The 21,194-nt window shown below is 55.8% G+C and overlaps 3 protein-coding genes across 3 annotated transcripts; 1 reads left to right on the forward strand and 2 right to left on the reverse strand.

Moving 5' to 3' along the window:
* Positions 1–108: 108 nt before the first annotated feature.
* MONBRDRAFT_22313 (uncharacterized protein) lies at positions 109–7,839 on the reverse strand (the record flags this gene model as incomplete). The annotated part of the gene is made up of 23 exons (XM_001742708.1): positions 109–312; positions 423–2,381; positions 2,495–2,574; positions 2,672–2,744; positions 2,877–2,968; positions 3,076–3,178; positions 3,237–3,262; positions 3,711–3,729; positions 3,821–4,066; positions 4,186–4,462; positions 4,562–4,630; positions 4,744–4,805; positions 4,886–4,958; positions 5,100–5,173; positions 5,254–5,308; positions 5,547–5,737; positions 5,866–5,925; positions 6,029–6,208; positions 6,351–6,427; positions 6,538–6,662; positions 6,764–6,873; positions 6,987–7,584; positions 7,751–7,839. 23 exons carry the CDS (start codon positions 7,837–7,839, stop codon positions 109–111), a joined length of 4,842 nt encoding a protein of 1,613 aa, XP_001742760.1.
* Positions 7,840–8,734: 895 nt separating this feature from the next.
* MONBRDRAFT_5194 (uncharacterized protein) lies at positions 8,735–16,845 on the forward strand (the record flags this gene model as incomplete). Its single annotated transcript, XM_001742257.1, has 15 exons — positions 8,735–8,860; positions 8,984–9,125; positions 9,278–9,536; positions 9,613–9,678; positions 9,771–9,971; positions 10,056–10,179; positions 10,283–10,444; positions 10,589–10,768; positions 10,901–11,068; positions 11,189–13,106; positions 13,174–14,285; positions 14,497–15,777; positions 15,897–16,016; positions 16,129–16,281; positions 16,423–16,845. 15 exons carry the CDS (start codon positions 8,735–8,737, stop codon positions 16,843–16,845), a joined length of 6,435 nt encoding a protein of 2,144 aa, XP_001742309.1.
* Positions 16,846–17,044: 199 nt separating this feature from the next.
* Positions 17,045–18,973, reverse strand: MONBRDRAFT_13798 (uncharacterized protein; the record flags this gene model as incomplete). The annotated part of the gene is made up of 9 exons (XM_001742709.1): positions 17,045–17,171; positions 17,270–17,395; positions 17,522–17,646; positions 17,762–17,851; positions 18,071–18,189; positions 18,340–18,391; positions 18,484–18,578; positions 18,704–18,826; positions 18,913–18,973. Coding segments are annotated over 9 exons (918 nt in total), but the record flags the coding sequence as incomplete, so codon positions are not given.
* Between the last annotated feature and the right edge of the window lie 2,221 nt (positions 18,974–21,194).

Raw genomic sequence — 21,194 nt, forward strand, 5'->3', positions numbered from 1 at the left:
GCCCACTTTGCTTGAATAGAAAAGTTTTAATCAAACTATCGATTCACATGTCAAAACAAAAAACAAAAAAACACCCAACCAGACTCCCGGGAATGTACAGCCACCATTTCATGATCTCTGTGACTTTGAGACCTTAGGGGACTTTGGGATTGTGGAGGAAGAAGAGCTTGAAGTTGAGCCGTGTTTCATTTCCTCAATCTTCTGATGATGGCGTTGAGAAAATTTGACGGCTGCATCATCAGGGCGATGGTGCATGTGATGCTTGTCCAGCAAATACTCTTCTAGAGACTGCCATCCACCACCAATGCGCACCTGCAAGAGTACAACAAGGTAGAGCATGATGTGCGAGGTGAGCAAAACATGGTAAAACCGAGTGTGCGAGAGAAAGATACTCTAGCGCCAGATTCATGATCAGAACTTACCATCAGGTTGCTACCCTTGTACTGCACGTTGATGACTTTGGATGAGCCAGCAATTTGATACTTACCAGGCGCCTTATACTGAAGCACGGACGCATCAATACCATGTTTATCAAAAAGCTCCTTCATGACGTTGTGTACGCTGTCATCTTGGGAAGGACGAGGTCCCTTGCGCGCGGGTGCCTTTTTTCTTCCAGTTTCACTAGAGGCGGTACTGCTAGCATCATCATCCATCTGGGCTAGCAAGCCTTCCAAATGAGCTATAATCTCCTGAAGGGACGAAATTTCTTCTTCCAGCTCAGCTTGTTTGGCACGCGCAGCGGTCTGCTCCTGTTCAAATAGGCTCGCAGTCTCGTCCAACTTTGCTCGAAGCTCGCTGTTTGTGTCCTCCAGGCCCTGAAGACGCGCCAATAGACTCTTGTCTTGAAGGTGCAATTTATCCTTCAAAGTTGCTAGCGCCTTGGCGTGTTCCTCGTCTTGCTCTTTCAGCTTCTTCTCCACATCAGCTTGCGCTTGGCGTGCCGCTGCCAGCGCCTTGGCGTGTTCCTCGTCTCGCTCTTTCAGCTTCTTCTCCACATCAGCTTGCGCTTGGCGTGCCGCTGCCAGCGCCTTGGCGTGTTCCTCGTCTTGCTCTTTCAGCTTCTTCTCCAGCTTGCCGAGTGCTTCCTGATGAGCCTTGTCGTCATTGCCGCATTCTTCAAGCTTCTTCTCCACATCAGCTTGCGCTTGATGTGCTGCCGCCAGCGCCTTGGCGTGTTCCTCGTCTTGCTCTTTCAGCTTCTTCTCCACATCAGCTTGCGCTTGGCGTGCCGCTGCCAGCGCCTTAACGTGTTCCTCGTCTTGCTCTTTCAGCTTCTTCTCCAGCTTGCCGAGTGCTTCCTGATGAGCCTTGTCGTCATTGCCGCATTCTTCAAGCTTCTTCTCCACATCAGCTTGCGCTTGGCGTGCCGCTGCCAGCGCCTTGGCGTGTTCCTCGTCTCGCTCTTTCAGCTTCTTCTCCACATCAGCTTGCGCTTGGCGTGCCGCTGCCAGCGCCTTGGCGTGTTCCTCGTCTTGCTCTTTCAGCTTCTTCTCCAGCTTGCCGAGTGCTTCCTGATGAGCCTTGTCGTCATTGCCGCATTCTTCAAGCTTCTTCTCCACATCAGCTTGCGCTTGGCGTGCTGCTGCCAGCGCCTTGGCGTGTTCCTCGTCTTGCTCTTTCAGCTTCTTCTCCAGCTTGCCGAGTGCTTCCTGATGAGCCTTGTCGTCATTGCCGCATTCTTCAAGCTTCTTCTCCACATCAGCTTGCGCTTGACGTGCTGCCGCCAGCGCCTTGGCGTGTTCCTCGTCTTGCTCTTTCAGCTTCTTCTCCACATCAGCTTGCGCTTGGCGTGCCGCTGCCAGCGCCTTAACGTGTTCCTCGTCTTGCTCTTTCAGCTTCTTCTCCAGCTTGCCGAGTGCTTCCTGATGAGCCTTGTCGTCATTGCCGCATTCTTCAAGCTTCTTCTCCACATCAGCTTGCGCTTGGCGTGCCGCTGCCAGCGCCTTGGCGTGTTCCTCGTCTCGCTCTTTCAGCTTCTTCTCCACATCAGCTTGCGCTTGGCGTGCTGCTGCCAGCGCCTTGGCGTGCGCCTCGTCTTGCTCTTTCAGCTTTTTCTCCAGCTTGCCGAGTGCTTCCTGATGAGCCTTGTCGTCATTGCCGCATTCTTTCAGCTTCTTCTCCACATCAGCTTGCGCTTGGCGTGCTGCTGCCAGCGCCTTAACGTGTTCCTCGTCTTGCTCTTTCAGCTTCTTCTCCAGCTTGCCGAGTGCTTCCTGATGAGCCTTGTCGTCATTGCCGCATTCTTTCAGCTTCTTCTCCACATCAGCTTGCGCTTGACGTGCTGCCGCCAGCGCCTTGGCGTGTTCGTCACGTTCACTTTTAGCTTCAGTGAATCTGGACTTGAGCTCATCGTGTTCGTGCTTCATCCGCTGCACTTCTTCCTGTCCATGCGCGGCAATTGGAAAACGAAACAATTGACATGTCACGCAACCCGTTGTAACGACAAGGTGAAGCGATGAATGTGCCTGTCTTGCATCAAATTTGCCTGACAAACCTGGTGGAATACCTCACGAGTCTCAATGACGCGAGAGAGCTCGACTCGGGTCGATTGCTCAGTCACCAACAGCATTAATACTAATTGTAGACACGGGCCGACAATGTGGTTTCAGACAGGCATCTTCAGGTTGGAATGCGAGAGTATAATAAAATCATTGCCATTGCTTGAAAGTACCTTTATTCAACCTCAGCTCAATATCAAGTGTGCTTTGTCGATAGTTTTGCAGGGCCGTGAGCATCGCATCACTCTACATCAGCCATGTGGAGGGAGTGATTGGCGTGAGGCGGCAAGATGTGAGACAGACAGCATGCCGATGAGCATTGACTGAGTAGGGCTGGAGATCCAGGGCAGCAACTAGGACTTCATAACGGGGACACACCATGTCTGCGCCCACGGCCGAATCGAGGACAGTACGGCGTTGCCTGAGCACGGCAGCATCGGCTTCCAAATGCGTCAGCCACTCGGTTGAAGCTGCAGTCATCACATCAAAGCGTGAGCGATCGTGCACTGCACTGCACTGCACTGCACGACTCCCTCCAGCGCCTCTCAAACCACAACTGCCACGCGAAGCCGCGCACATGCCACCTCGCGTACCTTCTGACTCTTCCCGAGTTTCCATGATGCTGTTTGCGCCTGGCACTGCAGCTCAGAGGATGAGACAAAGCTTGTAAAGCTATCAACCTCCGATCGGGCGAACAAATGGCCGCCGCCCCACAACAGTCACCGCTGGCCACCGAACCGTCTGCCGATCGGATCGCTCCTCCCCTAAAAAAAAAAAAAAAAAAAGAAATGCGATGAACAGCAAGTGCAACACCACCACCGTTATGTTTGTCAGATTATGTGCTCGTGTGTGTGTGTGTGTGTGTGTGTGTGTGTGTGTGAGTGAGTTTATTGGTTTGTGATGGCTCGTCTCGTCTTGTGTTCGCTATCAGCGACGTGTGTCAGAGACGGCAATGGTGGTGGGGGAGGGTAAACAAGGAAAGATTGTGGATCACAGGCTATGGTGCTCGATTATCCTACTCGATTTCTGGTCGTGGGTTCCTTCTTAACAACAAAAACGAAAAAAAACAAAAAAACAAAAACAAAAAAAAAAAACCGTCCAGTTCTAACTCTTGACCGAATCAAGCACACCGTCACTCGGGTCGGGTGTAAGGGTCAAGGGGCTCGGATACAACACGACCGTCTGCTTCAACATGATTGATTGTCAGCTCACCCTCTGGCTTGGCCCATGCCTATGTGGATCATCGGACACATCCCACGAGACCGTGAAACCGTGTGGTCAAAAGAGGCTGAAAGGATGTGTGGGCAGCTCGTGGGACTTACCTCCGAATCAAGAGCATCACCAGATTGGCCATTGCTTTGAAACGTTGTGTCCATGATAGCCAAGCCACCATCGGAGCGCAAGGCTTGCGCTGCTGATTTGGCGAGGCGGCACCAGTCATTACATTCCGAGGCCACGCGTTGAACTTGGTCCTGCTCCTGCTGCCACGTGTGCAGCTCTTCCTCGTCCTCCTTGTGTCGTGCTCGGAGTACAAAAATGTCGAGGGTGCCCGTGGCCGAGTCAACCAGCTACCGCCAGGAGAAACATTGTGAGAGACAGCGGGAAGACACGCGCGAGTCTGTGTAAGAATGTGTTGTTAGACGAAGGGTAGGTCCCGGTCAGCTGTCCTCGAATACGAGACACGGACCTCGCTGGATCCAAAATGTAGCAGACTTTCAACGCCTTCGGCCCAGTCGCAGACGGTGCCGATAGAAGTGCCCGGAACCCCAACACAAGCGTGCTGCATGGCGATGGTCCACTCTGTCATCTCCTGGTGAGCCTTGTTGAGCTGCGTGACCAGACGTTCGCAATGAGCTTGGGTGTCAATCGTGGCTGCCAGTACGAGTTGATCGGCTTGTGTGGCAATGGCTGTAAAGGCGGGCTGGCGACTCAAGTCATCTTCTAGCTTGGACAGCCGGTCCACCCTATTCCCACACATCATGACGGCGAAGTGAGGTTCGTGTCTAGATCAGCGCCAACGACGCACATTGCAGTGGGGTCGACAGGAAGAATGCCAAACGAACCAGTGGTTTGCAACCGTACTAATCTCTACACAACGGTCCTTGAGAGCACTCCCACGCAGCTTCAAAGCACTGGGCGGGGACAAGTGTAAGCCAGGGCAAAAGCGAGTGAGCTGAGGGCAGTGCCGCGAGCAGACTGGAAAGCATGTCAAGGATGGCTGATGCGGCTGCACCTCTTTTCAAACCCGCCAATCAACTCAAGAAGCAGATCGGCTCGTCGCCCAGAGGTCGAGAGGCCCGACTCAAGCTGCAAAGCAGAGGCAGGCATGAGTCAGAGAGCGGGCTATTATTGAAGGCAGTCTTATCAACAAAATGCTTTCTACAAACCGCATCAAAGGTGGCGTGAATAGCCTGATTGAGCTGTGTCAGCTTGGGGGTGAGACTTTGGCGAAGAGTGCTTCTGCAGAGCCCCCGTGACGAAAGCGGAAAAACAAACGAATGAGCCTTGCGCATATGTCTTGATGCCAACGGTCATTCAGAAGGGTCACCAGCAAGTGGGTTCAGAGGAATTTGAGAAGGCGGGACCAAAGTGATGACAGACTTGTGAGCTTTGTAGAGGCCCTCGGCCGTCAGTGACCACTGATCCATGAGCTGACGGGTTTGTGTACGTTGCTCCTGAAAAGACGCGCGAGTATGAAGTGAGAATGGCGCCCAGGTGGGAAGAGATGACAAAAGTCAGGGATGGCTTGGCTGACCTTGACCCAATTGAGGCGGTCTGTCGTCAACGAGTGCAGCTCCTCGCCCAAAACACTGTCGTCAACACGAAGCGAGTGATAGCAGTTGTGAGTGGAACAGGCAAGCCGCACCGACGGGGATACATTAAACAACCCACGAAGAGTGAGGGCTGCAGAGAGTGAAGCAGAGAGAGGGGGGAGGGAAAGAGAAAGAGAGAGACATGTATGCATAGAAACAAGAAAGAAAAAAAAAACCACAAGACCGATCGAGAAAAAAAAAAAAAAGGTTTTCTACTCAGCAGGGCGACACAGACCGAGCAAATTCGCGAAGAGCATCAGTCAAGCGAACGTCATTCTGCAAGAGCTGTCGGGCCGCCTCAGTTTCCGAGACGGTTGCACGCGCATTGTCATGTTTGCTTCGGTTGGCATCGATGGTGGCAGCCGTGTTGGTGAGCAAAATCACGCCGGCGGTGGTGCGCAAGGTGTCGAGGCGGCCGGCCACGCGCTGTTCGCAATGGATTACCAGGCAGAGTGAGCAGGCGCACATCAATGCCATTTCAAAAAGTCAGAGCTGAGCCATGCGAGATGTCACGGTCAACAGCGCGCCGGCAAGCCAATTTCGGGCGTTTGTACCTTGACTTTTGAGCGCATGGCTTCATCGTCCTTGATAAAGTGGCGTCGCACAATAGAGATCTGGTAGCACGGGGCAGAGCGGCAAGTCAACAGTGGAAAGGTCAGTAAATGGGCATGTAGGCGGGCTTGTGCCCCGGCCAATGGCGTCTGCTCTGTTCCGCACCTGCTTCTTGACGTTGGTTAGTATACCACGAAGCTCGTCCAGCATGACGCCACTGCCATCCCGAATGACGTTGCCAAAGTGCCGAGCAAAGTCAAACCAGGCCGACTGATGGATGCGAAGTCGTTGAATGGTTCTCATATTGCGACGACTGGCCAGGACATCACACATTGCCATGCTTGCCTATGATTAGCAAAGCCAAGGGTTGGCATCGAACAGCGTGAGTAGGCGAAAAGCAAAATTTGACCACCTCTTCCGAGGCCAAGCGGGACCTGAACGAATGAGGGGTGAGGGTCAAAGCAATGGTGGTTGGGGTTAGCCATACTTTGAGCCAGCTATCGCGTTCCTGGCGAAGCGTATCAATTTCCGACTGCATACGAGCTCGCTGCATTTCGTACAAATCTGATGCACCCATACCGCTCGTTTGTCAGTCATGCCGCGCTTGGCGCGCACGGAGTGCGATTGTGTGTGGGTGCAAAGAAGGAGAGAACAGAGCTATGAATCCGACGCACCTTTGAGCTCGTGCTTGGCGTCTGCTGGGCTCTGAGTGTAGTCCTCAGGAACATCGTTGTCTGGGTTTAAGTTAGCGCCCATGCGAGTGTGGAAGGCCTTCATAAAGGCTTGTTCTTGCACGGTCCTGTGAAAGGTTTAACGGCGGCATTGGCAAGACTGAGCATGGTGGTTGCTGGCACGTCAGTCACAGGTGTGTGGCTAGAAGCCTGCTCAGGTTGGGCATACCGGAGATGGGCGGCCAGATCAGTGGCTTCCGTCTTGAAGGCCCCAATTTTCTCTTGCAACACTTGATCAATGTTGAGAACAACTGCCAGCTCCTGTTCCATGAGATGCAGCTGTGACAAGCCGGGTCGCAGGAGGACAAAATGGTGGCCCATGTTAGAGACTGATAGCGGAGAGGGACACCACGGTTTGGAAGGGGCTGGCGGCAGCAGAGCATGGCACATACGGCGGAAGGAACGCTGCGCCAGGTGTGGCGATTGCGAGTTTGCACGCGCTTGAGGTAGGCGGCTTCGCGGGGCAGACTGAGGGTGAGGCGGCGACAGAGCTCATGCAAGCAGGAATCGAGAAGGGCCACCTCAGCCTCCACGCGCTTGAGGATAGTGCGGGCATCATCCATCTGCTCGTCGTCACCCTTGAGCAGCCGTTCGTAGAGTTGCGCATCAGCGGGGGTCTGTTCGACCGGGCCCAAGAGACGCAGCAAAAGATCCTCTTCAGGCAGACTAGCAGCCTCGGGGCCAGTGGGCTCAGTGGAAGCAGCGCCCGCCGCAGGGGGGGTGCCCCCAACAGCCGGGATTGGGGCTGGCCGGGGCCGGGCTGTCGGCCCAACGGCTGCTGGCGCGGCATTGTTTGCGTTGCTGCTGGCATTGAGGACGGCACTTAATGCCATCTCCGCATCTTTAGGGTCAGCACCAGTGGGCGCGGTGATCGAGCCTCGGCCAGGTCCGGGGCGCGTGCCGCGAGGCAGAGAGAGAGAGAGAGAGAGAGAGAGAGAGAGAGAGAGAGAGAGAGAGAGAGAGAGAGAGAGAGAGAGAGAGAGCGCGAATCTGGTTGTCAACGGCCCATAATCACAACAACTGTTTTCACCGATATACTGTTTTGTGTGCAAACAACTGCATGCACGCACGCATGGATGGCCTCGCGCGAGAGTGTGGTCACGCGCAAGCGCAAGTGCGACGAGCACACAAAGAACGAGTCTCTCCTGTCTTGCACAGTACGGCATTGCTTGTGTGACTGCGTGTATGCACACGCTTATCCAGCTGCAGGCGGTGGTCTGTCTCAGAAGATGGATTCTGAGTCATCCAAGACGCGGTTGTTGCCGGAGGTGACGTCCCTCGACACGATGAGTTGGTGAGTGTGGTGGTCGCACCTGCAAGCAAGTTCAAAAGTCAGCCAGATCCAGAAGCTCACCAGGAAGGATTGCTAGGCTCTGTTGGTCTTGTCTCGTGTTGCCCCTGCAACACAAGCACGAGCGCACCCCAGGCGAGCGGAGAGGGCCAGGATCAGTCAAGCCAAGCCCAACTGCAACGCGTAGACCACCACCTCCTTTCCACTAGCCGCCGCTTGTGGATGTACCAGGTAGCGTGTGGTAACGTTGCTGGAAGGCTACTGAGCAACGCCACGTCCCACCCGGCAACCAGGGGGGCCCCCTACTTCTTATTCCAGGCGACCGACCATTTTCCCCCCGACCCCTTTCCCCCCGACCCCATTGAGATCTAGTGCATGAAGTTAACGCCTGCTATTGGCTATCGGCACGGCCGACTCCAGGGTAAAGATCTTTGAACGGATCAACTCGTGCTTTCACAAAGACGCACCTTTTTCCGGGAACAGAGGCATACCGAACGCGGCCCTCCACTCCTCCTTATTAGGTCAAGTGGCGCTGCAGTGCCCGAGACAATCCGAGACTCGGATCGTTTGAGCGCCGCAAAGACAAGTACGAAAGTTATTCTTCTCTCTTTTCATGTGTGAAAGTGTGGCCATTTTTCGTCGCCAGCCGATCCAGCCATCCGTGTGACTCGCTTGTGCGGCCGGTTCCGAGCAATCGCATCTGAGCCGCCTCATCCCACCATATCTTGAACCCGGTTGTCCTGGACTAGCTTTGACGCTGCCCTGGTGTACAGGCGTGCCACTGGCCGCCGGCCCACTGGTAGTGTGCTTGACTGCTAGTCTTCCCGCTCGCGGCGGCGCGCTGCCGCCATGGCGCAACACCTCCTGCACGCCCAAGATGTGGATACGCATCGCGGGCATGGTCTCTACGACCGACAGCATGCGGCTCATGTTGCCGATCAAGATGTGAACGAAAGCCAGCGCGCTCATCTCGCCGTACGTATGCCACGCCGACCTCGGACCGAGCACATTGAACCTGCGAGTTAACAGCATTCGCTTCTGATCTCATTATTTACCCGTCCCGGCCCGTTGCCTTGCCTCCCACTCTCTCCTGTCTAGTTTGAGTTTGATCGAAAAATGCATGATTGGCAAGACGAGCTGCAAAGTGATCGCCTCGACGCATACAAGGAAGACCTGGCGCTGTGGTTTAAAGACGTGCTGAATGCCAACATTAAGGCTTCTTCCTTCCTCTCCGACATTGGTACGCCCATCGCAGGCTTGGCTCACCTTGCATATGGCAGCACACCCGGATGATGCGACGTTGCCTTCCCAAAACGCTGCCCCGTCATGGATTCTTTTAAGCCATCTGCCACCTCAATCAATGGTTGCCTTGTCGTGTGCTTGGTGTAACAGAGAATGGCGTCTATCTCATACAGCTCGCAGAGGCCATCAACGTGGGCGAGGCTGAATGGCACAAGGCGCAGCAGACCAACCCCGATGCTCCTGATTCCTTTTATTCACCTCCGATGAAACTACATCTCAACGCCAAGACTCATAGCGGTACTTGGCAAGCGCGCGATAACGTCGCCCAGTTTATCCAATGGTCACGAAACCTTGGCGTCCGAGACACAATCCTGTACGTCAAACGCTCCCCTGCGCAACCCGCAGAGTGGTGAGAAGGCAAAATGTCTTTGTAAAAATACTCGCCATATTTCGCCTCACTTTCATCTTCAACCTTCGACATCCAGCTTTGAGTCCAACGACGTCGTAGAAATGCGTAAAGATCGCAGCCGCAAAAAACGCGTGCTCTACTGGTAGGCCCAGACTTCTCGTTGCCTCTTCTCTACTCCACGCGTTTGAGAAGCAGTTAATGTTCATTTGTTCACGCTTGACCCCTTCTCCGCAGTCTGATGGAGATCGCTCGCATTCAACACGGGGTTGAGCCCCCCCAGCTCATCAAAATGGAGCATGAGGTTCAAGCTCTGCTGGAGGGTGTCATGGAACATCAACATGCCGACGCAGAAGATCTCACCGAAGCCATCCGGAAGCTGCTGCGAGAACTCAACATGGACCCCACTCTGGCGGACGATCGGGATGACCTGGGCCGGTACGTCTCATGCAATTCTGACCCAACATGTCTTCACTTCAAACTGCCCTCACCTCAAGTCCTTGCTGTTCTTGCTGTCCATAGTTATCGCTTTGGAGCCGGTGATCCTGGTGTCTTTGTTCGTCGACTGGGTCGACATCTTATGGTACCCATGGAGAACGACTGGATCACGCTCAAGCATTACCTTCGTGTACTCAACAGCGGACGTGTATGTTACTGTCGGCATTCAAGTCGTCGCTGCCTCGCTTTCCTGCGTCTTTGCTGCAAAGTATGCTTATCATCTCTCGTCGGGCTTCCGTTTGGAACCTTAGCCCGACGCCCTGCGCAACATGCAGGATCAAATGAAACAATCAATTCAACGTGCACGTGACTCCTCCATGCGCCGAAAAAAACAAGCCGGTGAGCTTGAGCAGCTCAAACGCCAAAACTCAGAAAAGCTCAAGGCTGCTGAGGCCGAACGTCAGCAGCTAGAGGTAAGTATGCTGCCATTGGCTTCTGTTTGCTCGCTGATCGGTTCTAATTCTCACTTCCACGACCCTGTCTCCTCAACGTGTGATTTGCATATCACCTCCCGGCTATGCCATCTACATGCAATCCGTTCAACCTCGTACGCGTAGGCGGAGCGCGCCAAAGCTGAGGCCGAACGCGAGGCTGCTCAACAAAGTGCTGCACAGCTACAAAATCAGATACAAAATCTCGAGGGCCAAAATGGCAATGCTCTCAAGGAACTCGAGGCGCTCAAAAAAAAGCTGGCAGACACTGAGCAAGAAAAGGAGCGCATCAAGCAAGAAGGCGAAGTAAGCATGATACATCCGTCGTCAATGCGTTTGGATCGCTGTTTTGGGCTACTCGTTAAGCAATGCAACTTTGGTAGCCTCTTGGGATATGTTCAAAGTTACTGATCACCGCGTTCCCTGTTTGCACTGTAGGAGCAACTGAAGCGGGCTGCGGATCGACTTGCAGACTTGGAGAAGCAGCGCACCGAGGCAGACCAGGCTGCTCTTGCACACCTGGACGACGACCTCCAGAAGGAAAGGCAGAACTTGGATGCCGAGCGCGCTCAACGCCGTGCCTCTCACACGGCACACGCAGATGAGGTGAGCAGTGTGCACCCCAGACTTTGTGCTCGAAGCTCATTTGCACACTTGAGCCCAGGGGCATGCTAAGAATTTTGCTGTTTGTCCCACCATTCAACTCACATTGCGGCGTTGGTAAAGGTGGCCAACATACAGGATGCCATCTCGGCAAAAGAAAAGGCGGTTGCTGACGTGCAAGCGCAATTGGATGCGCTTCAGACCGAGCGCGACAAGGCTCGACAGGAAAATGAGCGACTCCTCAAGCAGCTAGCGGATCGGGACGCACAGATGGACCAGGAGACTGCAGCTGAGCAGAAGCTTCGAGATGATCTTCAGGCCCTCAAAGACAACTACCAGGACGCCATGCAGCAGCTGGACGATACCAAGGGCGAGTTGGATCGTATTCGTGCAGACAATGATCGTGCTCGTGCCGAGTTCGAGCGCTCACAGCAAGATGCACAGGCCCAACTCGAGCAGCTCAAGAAGGACAAACTCGAAGCTGCAAACGATGGCACCGAAGCGCTAAAACAGGCGAAAGAAAGGCTTCAAGATGCTCTGGACACGATCGAAAGTGAGAAACGTGCGCGAGAAGCGGCCGAAGCTGCGTCACAAGCTGCCATGGATGTGCTTCAAGATAAATTGGACAAGACTGAGGCCGATGTATCTGACATGAAGAATCAGCTTAACGACGCTGCGACAGACAAGGCTGCATTGCAGGACGAGCTGGAGCACGATCGACAGCAGCGCTTACGTGCACCATCAACACGCCAGTCGCGTCGTCCTTCCGTTGGGTTGGCAGATGCAGCTCAAGCTGCCAAGTTTCACAAGACCAAGGATGCTCACGCTCAAGCGAAAAATGAGGTGCAAGAACTCTTGAAAGATCTTGATCAGGCCCGTGATCAGTTGCGTCAAAGGCAAAAGGACAACGAGGCCGCTGAAAAGGCCGCGCGTGCACGCATGGAGCAACTCAAACGCGCTAAGCAGGCTGCTGCCAATATAAGCCCCGAAGCTCTTGATCAAGCTCAAAAGGATCTGGACCAGGCTCATCGTGATCATGGTGCTGCCAACAAAGATCGTGCCCAAGACATGGCTGACCTGAAGAACGCCATCAAGGATTTGGAAAACGAGAAAAACGCTGCAAAGGCTCGGTTGGCTGATCTGGACCGCGAACTGACCGCACAAGCAGAGCAACATCGCGCAGACGCCGAAGAATTGGCTGGCGCAAAGGCCCAAGTTCGAGATTTGAGAAAAGCCTTGGCCGCCTCACGGTGGCGCGCTGCCCAGGCCGAGATTGCAAAGGATGCCATGGCCCGCCGAGCAAACGAATCAAAGACAAATTCTGAGAAAGATCGAGCCGAAACAGCTGCAACATTGCGACAACTGGCCGACTTGCAGGGCGAGGTCTTGAGGCAAAGTCGATCGAGCTCAGTCTCCTCAGATCAGCCTTCGATGGGTAGCTCTGCGGTCACTAGCGAAGCTGCATCTCGTCGTCATTCGTTTTTCAATGGCCCGGAGCAAAGCGGACGCATGCCACGATCCTCGACAGCTCGAGAGGGGGCTCATTACGGCACATCACCAGAGTACGACGATGTTCCCTCTCGACGAGTATATGACATTCCCGAGGTCGAAGAAGGCGCACCAGGAAAGAGCACACATCGTCGCCGAGAGCAGTCTCATTTAGTTCCAGAGGATCAGCGACGTAACGGTGCATCACCCGCAGGCGGGATCGGTGAAAACACACGGTCCAAGGCCCCAGACTTGATTGAGTACAAGGGACATCCGTTAGAGGGCAATGTAAGATTGCCAAATGCAACCGCTGCGCCGGACGAGTATGCGCCGAAGCGACGGGAGCATGAGGACCTGGAGCGTCACCCTCGGGAGTACGATGTGTCGGCGCGGAGCGACCGCCGTCCATCGGATCAGATGCCCGAGGATGTGGAGGAGCGACGACGCCGGGGCCCCGTGGGTGCGCCAGACGAGTATGTGCCGAAGCGACGGGAGCATGAGGACCTGGAGCGTCACCCTCGGGAGTACGATGTGTCGGCGCGGAGCGACCGCCGTCCATCGGATCAGATGCCCGAGGGATGTGGAGGAGCGACGACGCCGGGGCCCCGTGGGTGCGCCAGACGAGTATGCGCCGAAGCGACGGGAGCATGAGGACCTGGAGCGTCACCCTCGGGAGTACGATGTGTCGGCGCGGAGCGACCGCCGTCCATCGGATCAGATGCCCGAGGATGTGGAGGAGCGACGACGCCGGGGCCCCGTGGGTGCGCCAGACGAGTATGTGCCGAAGCGACGGGAGCATGAGGACCTGGAGCGTCACCCTCGGGAGTACGATGTGTCGGCGCGGAGCGACCGCCGTCCATCGGATCAGATGCCCGAGGATGTGGAGGAGCGACGACGCCGGGGCCCCGTGGGTGCGCCAGACGAGTATGTGCCGAAGCGACGGGAGCATGAGGACCTGGAGCGTCACCCTCGGGAGTACGATGTGTCGGCGCGGAGCGACCGCCGTCCATCGGATCAGATGCCCGAGGATGTGGAGGAGCGACGACGCCGGGGCCCCGTGGGTGCGCCAGACGAGTATGTGCCGAAGCGACGGGAGCATGAGGACCTGGAGCGTCACCCTCGGGAGTACGATGTGTCGGCGCGGAGCGACCGCCGTCCATCGGATCAGATGCCCGAGGATGTGGAGGAGCGACGACGCCGGGGCCCCGTGGGTGCGCCAGACGAGTATGCGCTGAAGCGACGGGAGCATGAGGACCTGGAGCGTCACCCTCGGGAGTACGATGTGTCGGCGCGGAGCGACCGCCGTCCATCGGATCAGATGCCCGAGGATGTGGAGGAGCGACGACGCCGGGGCCCCGTGGGTGCGCCGGACGAGTATGTGCCGAAGCGACGGGAGCATGAGGACCTGGAGCGTCACCCTCGGGAGTACGATGTGTCGGCGCGGAGCGACCGCCGTCCATCGGATCAGATGCCCGAGGATGTGGAGGAGCGACGACGCCGGGGCCCCGTGGGTGCGCCAGACGAGTATGTGCCGAAGCGACGGGAGCATGAGGACCTGGAGCGTCACCCTCGGGAGTACGATGTGTCGGCGCGGAGCGACCGCCGTCCATCGGATCAGATGCCCGAGGATGTGGAGGAGCGACGACGCCGGGGCCCCGTGGGTGCGCCGGACGAGTATGTGCCGAAGCGACGGGAGCATGAGGACCTGGAGCGTCACCCTCGGGAGTACGATGTGTCGGCGCGGAGCGACCGCCGTCCATCGAATGACTGTTCTTCCTTTTCCCGAGGATGTCTCATCAAGCGAAGATCACGCGTCCTCTCGTCTACAACCGCGGAGCTCTCGGCCCGTTTCTCGTGACTCGTCACTCCACCGACTCGCTCGAAGCACACACCAGCCAGTTCGCAATCTTAGCCAAGCTTCTGTTGACCTTCCCCCTCAACAGCTGCCCGCCCCGATCGAGGTTCCGGCAGACTATGTGCACAAGCCTCATCGCGATGACGAGCGCTCGATGCGTGAGCGACGTCGTATTGTTCGCGAGTATGAGGACGAGTCGGATGCGCCCGAAGCGCTGGAGTCGTCGCGCCGGCCGCTGCCCGCCCCGATCGAGGTTCCGGCGGACTATGTGCACAAGCCTCATCGCGATGACGAGCGCTCGATGCGTGAGCGACGTCGTATTGTTCGCGAGTATGAGGACGAGTCGGATGCGCCCGAAGCGCTGGAGTCGTCGCGCCGGCCGCTGCCCGCCCCGATCGAGGTTCCGGCGGACTATGTGCACAAGCCTCATCGCGATGACGAGCGCTCGATGCGTGAGCGACGTCGTATTGTTCGCGAGTATGAGGACGAGTTGGACGCCGTGAACAACCGCGGCCAGAGCCGCGCCATCCGCAAGTCAGAGGGACATGCTCTCTCCTCTGAATCAGACTCGAGTGATTACGATGAATTGATCATCCGGGAACGGCGCGTCATCCAGCGCGAGTATTACACAGATGAGGACGACAACCAGCCAACGGGGGCTGCCCACCGCGAACCGCGAAACATTGAAGATATCACGCGCCGTCCGCTGCCTGCGCCCATCGTAGCGCCAGAGGATTATAAATCAACCCCTCGCCGCCATTCGGAAGAAGACCGACAGGAGAGGCGCGTTGTTCGGCGTGTTTACGCGGAGGAGCGGGACGCAGGTCATGGGGTCCAACGCGAGCCTCGCCTTCTGGAGGAGTATTCTCGTCGACCTCTCCCAGCACCCGTAAGTGCCCCAAGTGACTATGTTTCAAAAGCACGGGATGATGAAGAGTTTCGCTTGCGTCATTCACGAGTGGTTCGCACCGACTTTGAGGAGATGGACGACGAACGACAGCAACGACATTCTCATCTTCACGAGGAAGGCCATCGCCAACAATTGCCTGATCCCATCAAAGTGCCAAGCGATTACCAGAAGCCCGTGCTTCGAGACGACGAGTACCGCGTTCGCGAGCGCCTGGAAGTTGTGCATGAGGCAGTGGATGACAGCGAGTCTGCGTTGCCTGTGCGGCGCGTGCCAGTGGTTGGATCTGGCAGTAAGAGCTCGAGTCGCCTGGCTGAACACTCGGATTATCGTGAGGTGGTCGACAAGTCAGAAGTAGATGAATGGGTGGTGACAGAGGGGTCATATCAAGTGCGCACGGGGGCCGATTCGGAGGAGTATTTGCCTTTGGCACGCTTGCCCAAGAGCCATCCTCCCATTGTAGTAAGTATGGTTGAATGCACCGTGTCTTTGGTTTCCTCTGTTGCAGCGCATGCAAACCCGTTCATTTCGATATCATCACCTCTGCGCGTAAACGTTGACGTTGCCTCTTTTGTTTGCAGAGCCGCTCCCCTCGTATGGTCGTTAAGGAAAAGATCGTGGAGGATCTCTACAGTGAGGACTCGGAGGGCAGCGAGGTTGACGAGGAGGACAGTGAAGACGAGAGTTGGACGGAAACTGAGGTGTGTTCTGCGCCTGTACTTTGCTTTACTGCTGACTCGCCTTACATGCCACGCTTGTGATGGGCCTTGATTGTCTCTTTTGGTCGCGCTGATCTGGTTGCATTCCTTGTAGGGCCAACACATTCGGTTGGTTGGTGTGCGTGAGATTCAAACAGTAACCCGCACGACGTTTTACAGCGACGATCGAGAACCAGAGCAAGAGATTGAACAGAACGATCGTGAGCTCTCAGAAGTCGAGATTCGTGAGCGCAACCTTTACGCCAAGGTAAACTCTTGTTTTGTGTTTAGGGTTGATAACTATGAGCCTTGCAGTCGCAGAAGTATTCTGGCGGTGCTAATTGGCTTGCCACTGCATGATGCAAACTTCTAGGCAGAAGAGCTTTTCTCGCGGTCTGTTGCATCACAGGCCATCACATCGTCTGAGATGGTCTCAGGAACACGCCTGACACTGCGCCAAGAGGAGACATCGCCCTCGGATGACTATGAACAAGAAAAGTTTTTGTTTGGTAGCGACCACCATGTCGCCCGCAGATTGGAGTTGACGTCAGGGGCCAACCGATCTGACCAACTGGCGGTTCGATCGAGCAGCAAGGCTGAGTCGCGCCACGCGCACCGCCGAGAGCATCAACATCGCCTCCGATCACAGCACCACAGCCGCCATGAGGAAGGTCATAGTGCTTTGTTGGGGCAGCCTTCCCTGTTTCGATTGCAGCCAACATTGAAGGATACACACCGAGGACATTCCGACCGGCATGGATTCGGTCATCGCAACCATCATTCTCATCAAAACCATTACGAACAAGAGTACCAGTATGAGGTTCAGCTCTAATGTGGTTGTTGAGGCCATTATTTTGAAATCTGCACGTTAGTTTGAGTCCTGTGTGTTAATAGAAGTACAGCCAGTGTGTAATTTGAGCGTCAATCAATTCAGGCAGACACCCTATTCGGGATATTCCAGTCAAGGCCCGCCAGAGCTGGAAGGGGAAGCGAACATTCATTGATCCTGCGCATCTGGGCAACTTTGTGCCTCACAACTCATCCTTGGAGACAGGTGCTTCCACAATCAACAACACCTTGCCCGTACTGCCATTGGATTCCACAAAGCGGTGTGCCTCTGCGGCTTCTTGGATTGGGTATTGGCGGTCAATCACCACTCTGAGGGAAGAAAAGAGTAAAATAGCAGTTGCATTAAGCCCGGGGTAGTCAAGGATAGGAACGTGCTGCAATAGTTTCCGAGTGGTTATGCGACGTACTCAAATTCGCCTGAGGCCAGTTGTGGCAGAGCTTCCCTACCAAAACGAGCCACTAGCTCAGCCTTGTATGCGACATCTCGGCTACGCAAGGTTGTACCAATCACGCGCAGGCGCTTGCGCAAAATTCTATGGCATGGGTGGGCACGACAAATGAGATATGACAAGGACCGACGAAAGCCAATCGCTAAAGATATTTGTTCTTCGGTCTTTTGCTTAAAGTCTCTGTGCCAGTGATGTGTCTGTTAAACTTACTTGCCCAGAATGGGGCCTTCCACAGAAGGCCCACCCATGAGGCCATACACAACCCAGGTACCATCAACGGCCAGGACCTCCGTATTGTCTTGCCAGTAGCTACCCCCCACACAGTCCAGTACCACCTAGTGCGTAGCCGATTGAGTCTGCAGCATACGCACCGCAGGAGGAGATGCGAATTTTCCTGGAGAAGCGCGCAACACCCAGGTTTACACGCAGATGTGATTTTAGGCTACTCACCTGGACGCCATCAGGATACTGTTCCTTCAAAGCAGTTGCCCAGCTCCCGTTGTGGCGATTGTAACCAGCTGTGGCACCCAAACTCTGGGCCTGTGGGCGCAGAGTATCTCCGCACGAGGGAGGGGGGATGAGACATTGCCAGAACTGAGTGCTCATTTTCAAGTGATTGAAAGGTCTCTCTTCTACTCGACGCTCAAGGTTGTGTATGATTGAGGCGTCTTGTTGCAGTGGCGCCTCGGGCAGATAGAGGACGCGAACATTTTGATTTATTTTGTTTGGAGAAAGGGGGTTGGGGGTTGAATGGCACACCTTGGCGATTTTCGCGTCCGAACCAGCTGTGACCAGCGGGATGGCACCAGCAGCCTTTGCCAGCTGCACGGCGGCAAGACCCACGCCAGAGCCGCCCGCATGAATCAGCACGCGGTCACCTGGCCCGTATCCAAAAGCAACAATTTGCAAGCGACAGATGCGCAGTGCACATGTGAAGAGCGGTTCGAAGCAAGGGCAAAATTGCCAACAAGCAAGCACGGAGCTAAGTTGGAGTAAAAGCACTTCATGATCAAGGCGAGTGAACTGACCAGACTTGACACCTGCCACAAGGTGCAGAAGCTGAAAAGCTGTCAACCAGGTCTGTGCAAGCAAATATGTATTAAATCAGCGCGGTTCCAGGCGCCGCCCGTCATGCGGGCATGCACACAGTACAGGACTAAACAAGTGCTGACCTCCATCAGACCACCAGCGGTATGCAGCTCCATGCCAGTGGGAACTGGAAGGACGTGTCCCGCGGGCACGCACACGTATTGGGCGTAGCCACCACCTTTTACGACAGCAGATGTATTTGTGCGTTGAGTTGATAATGAGCGTTGCAGTTGGAGTTGGCCACATTGCGTGGGCCGTGCTACATCAGGAGAAGCCGCACGCATGACGAGGGTTTGACCATACCACCGAGAAGGGCCATGACGCGTTGTTGGGGTTTCAGGGTAGTAACATCATCAGCGACGGCCTCAATCACGCCAGCGGCTTCTAGCCCGAGGATTTGAGAGGATCCAGGTGGAGGAGCGTAGTCTGCATCAAGAGGGGCAAAGTTAGAGGTAATTGCCGGGCAACAGCAGGGGGCGATGTGGCAAGTTGGCGGCTGGGGGCCTACGCACTGCCTTTGCGCTGTAGGGTGTCAGCACGGTTGACGGCGCTGGCAGCCACACGGATGCAGACCTATCTCGCAGGGGTGATGGCGCAAACTCCCATGGTCATGAAGTGCACAGGGTCAGAAACTGTTGGTCGCGAGACCTGAGCATGTCAGACGCAGAAACACACCTCGCCAGGCTGGAGGTTGGGTCGCGGGACCGAGCTCCACTTCATGACCTGAGCGAGGTCAAGACAGGCAGAGTGAGAGCATCAAGATGCGGCTGCTCAAGCTACCAGCGCGCGCCTTTGCAGCAGGGGCGACCGCACCTCTGGCGCACCAAAGCCGTCGAGGTCAATGGCGAACATGGTCGACTCTGAGGTGGCAGCTGCGACCCGGGTGAGTGAGTCAGTTGTGTGGGGCATCTCGCAAAGTCGACACCCTGACCAAAAGGGCAGACCATGCAAAAGCCAGGAACATGGCACGTACTGGTAGCCATCGTGCTTGGGGAGGATAATGCTATTCCAGCAGCAATGAGCCAGAACACACTGAACGGCAGTGGCGAGATGATGTCGGTCTTGTTCCGAGATGATCAGAAATGAAAACAAATTGACATGTGTAAGCACAGAGAGTGAGAGAGTGAGAGAGAGAGAAGAGAGAGAGAGAGAGAGAGAGAGAGAGAGAGAGAGAGAGAGAGAGAGAGAGAGAGAGAGAGAGAGAGAGAGAGAGAGAGAGAGAGAGAGAGAGAGAGAGAGAGAGAGACTTGAGAGTAGTTGGGAGAGAGCGTTGTTGTACTGAACATCGTGGATTAATTCTGAGGGTACTTGAAAGATGCAGTTGTTGGCGACCGGGGTGGATGGCGAGGGAGGGATTTGTTGAGATTGGTCGCGGGATGAAGCACTTGTATGTTTAGGTTGAATTTTTGGAAAGAAGTCGAACGGGCAGGTCGCAGACTATTTACCGCTCTTTTCTTATTCTCGATAGAGATGGCCAATCGAAACACCAGGACTGAGGGGCATGGTATCGACGTGACATTGTTCATCGAGACCAGCTCGTCCAGCGAGCTCCGCTCAGAACAGCTATTCAAGACGAAATAGTGCATCGCGGGCTTTCAAGATTTTTTTCCGATGGCCCAAGGTGCGCACCCCCATTTTCTCGAGATCTGTGTCCGAAAGAACGCGCAACACGACCGCGTCCACGCAATGGCTAGCGAGCAGAGGCGCATATTGTTCGACACCAGCCTGGTGCAGCAGGCCTTGTACCACAGGGTCACAGGGCTGCACACTGGCCATGGCTGCGAGAGCATGCTCCAGGCGAGCCTGCCAGTATGCGCGATAGTTTTTCTCATCTGCAGCTGACAGTGCTACCAGGGCCTCCTGATGGGCGCGTTCGCGCCGCTGGGCTTCCGCCTGCAGGTGAGCAATTTGGCGCTCGAGTTCCTTTTGCTGTTGACTGGCAGCTTCTTGAGCGATCCGCTGCTGTTCCATGTTAGTGGAGCTGCGACTGGCGCTTAAGCGCTCGAGGCTCTGCTGCAGTTCTAGGATCTCTGTTTGCAGCGCTTGATCTTGCAGGGCAAGATGCTGACTCGCTCCTGCCGCCAGTGAGAGGGTCTGCTGTTCTTGCTGACGCAAAGCTTCGCCCGTGCGCTGGCGAGCCTCGCTGAGCTGATCCACATAAGCAGACATGGCTCGATCGACGGCCGATTGGTGCGCTTGCAGTTGTGCGAGGGCCAGCTGCTGCAGTTCAGCCTGCGTGGCCGTGTGGTGGCGCGCCAGATCCTCGGCGGCTCGCTCTGCTTGGCGGGCCTGCTCCACTGCGGCCTGGCAACTGGCATCACGAGCAATGGCCGCGGCCATGTACAGCTCTTGTTGCCGGTCATCTTGACCCATGAGCATGGACATTTTGCTCGGATCGTTGCGCGCTGCTTCCCACAGTGCCACCAGATCACGGGCAATGCGGTCCTCTTCAGCCCGCTCCGCTGCAAGGCGAGCCAGAAGTGCCATCCGTTCCTCCTCCGCGGCAGCCTGGATGTTGACTTGTCGCTGCGCCTCGGCAGCTTCGACCTGCTGTAGCTGGGTGGCAGTATCTAGGCGTTGCCGTGCTGCCTGCTGGGCCAGCTCTTGGTGGCGGGCGGCGTCTTGTTCAAGGGCCTGGGAAGCTGCCAGTCGGGCAGCTGCGGCCTGCTCGGCTTGCAGCTGGCGCTGGGCTAGCAAGTGCTGCACCCGTTCTTCCTCCTGCAGGCGCAGGCGCCGCAGATTGTCCACATGCGATTCAGGGCCTGATGCAGAATCGGTTGAAGCAAGCGTCTTT

The sequence above is a fragment of the Monosiga brevicollis genome, genomic scaffold (assembly GCF_000002865.3).
Source record: "Monosiga brevicollis MX1 MONBRscaffold_2 genomic scaffold, whole genome shotgun sequence".
NCBI lineage: Eukaryota > Choanoflagellata > Craspedida > Salpingoecidae > Monosiga > Monosiga brevicollis.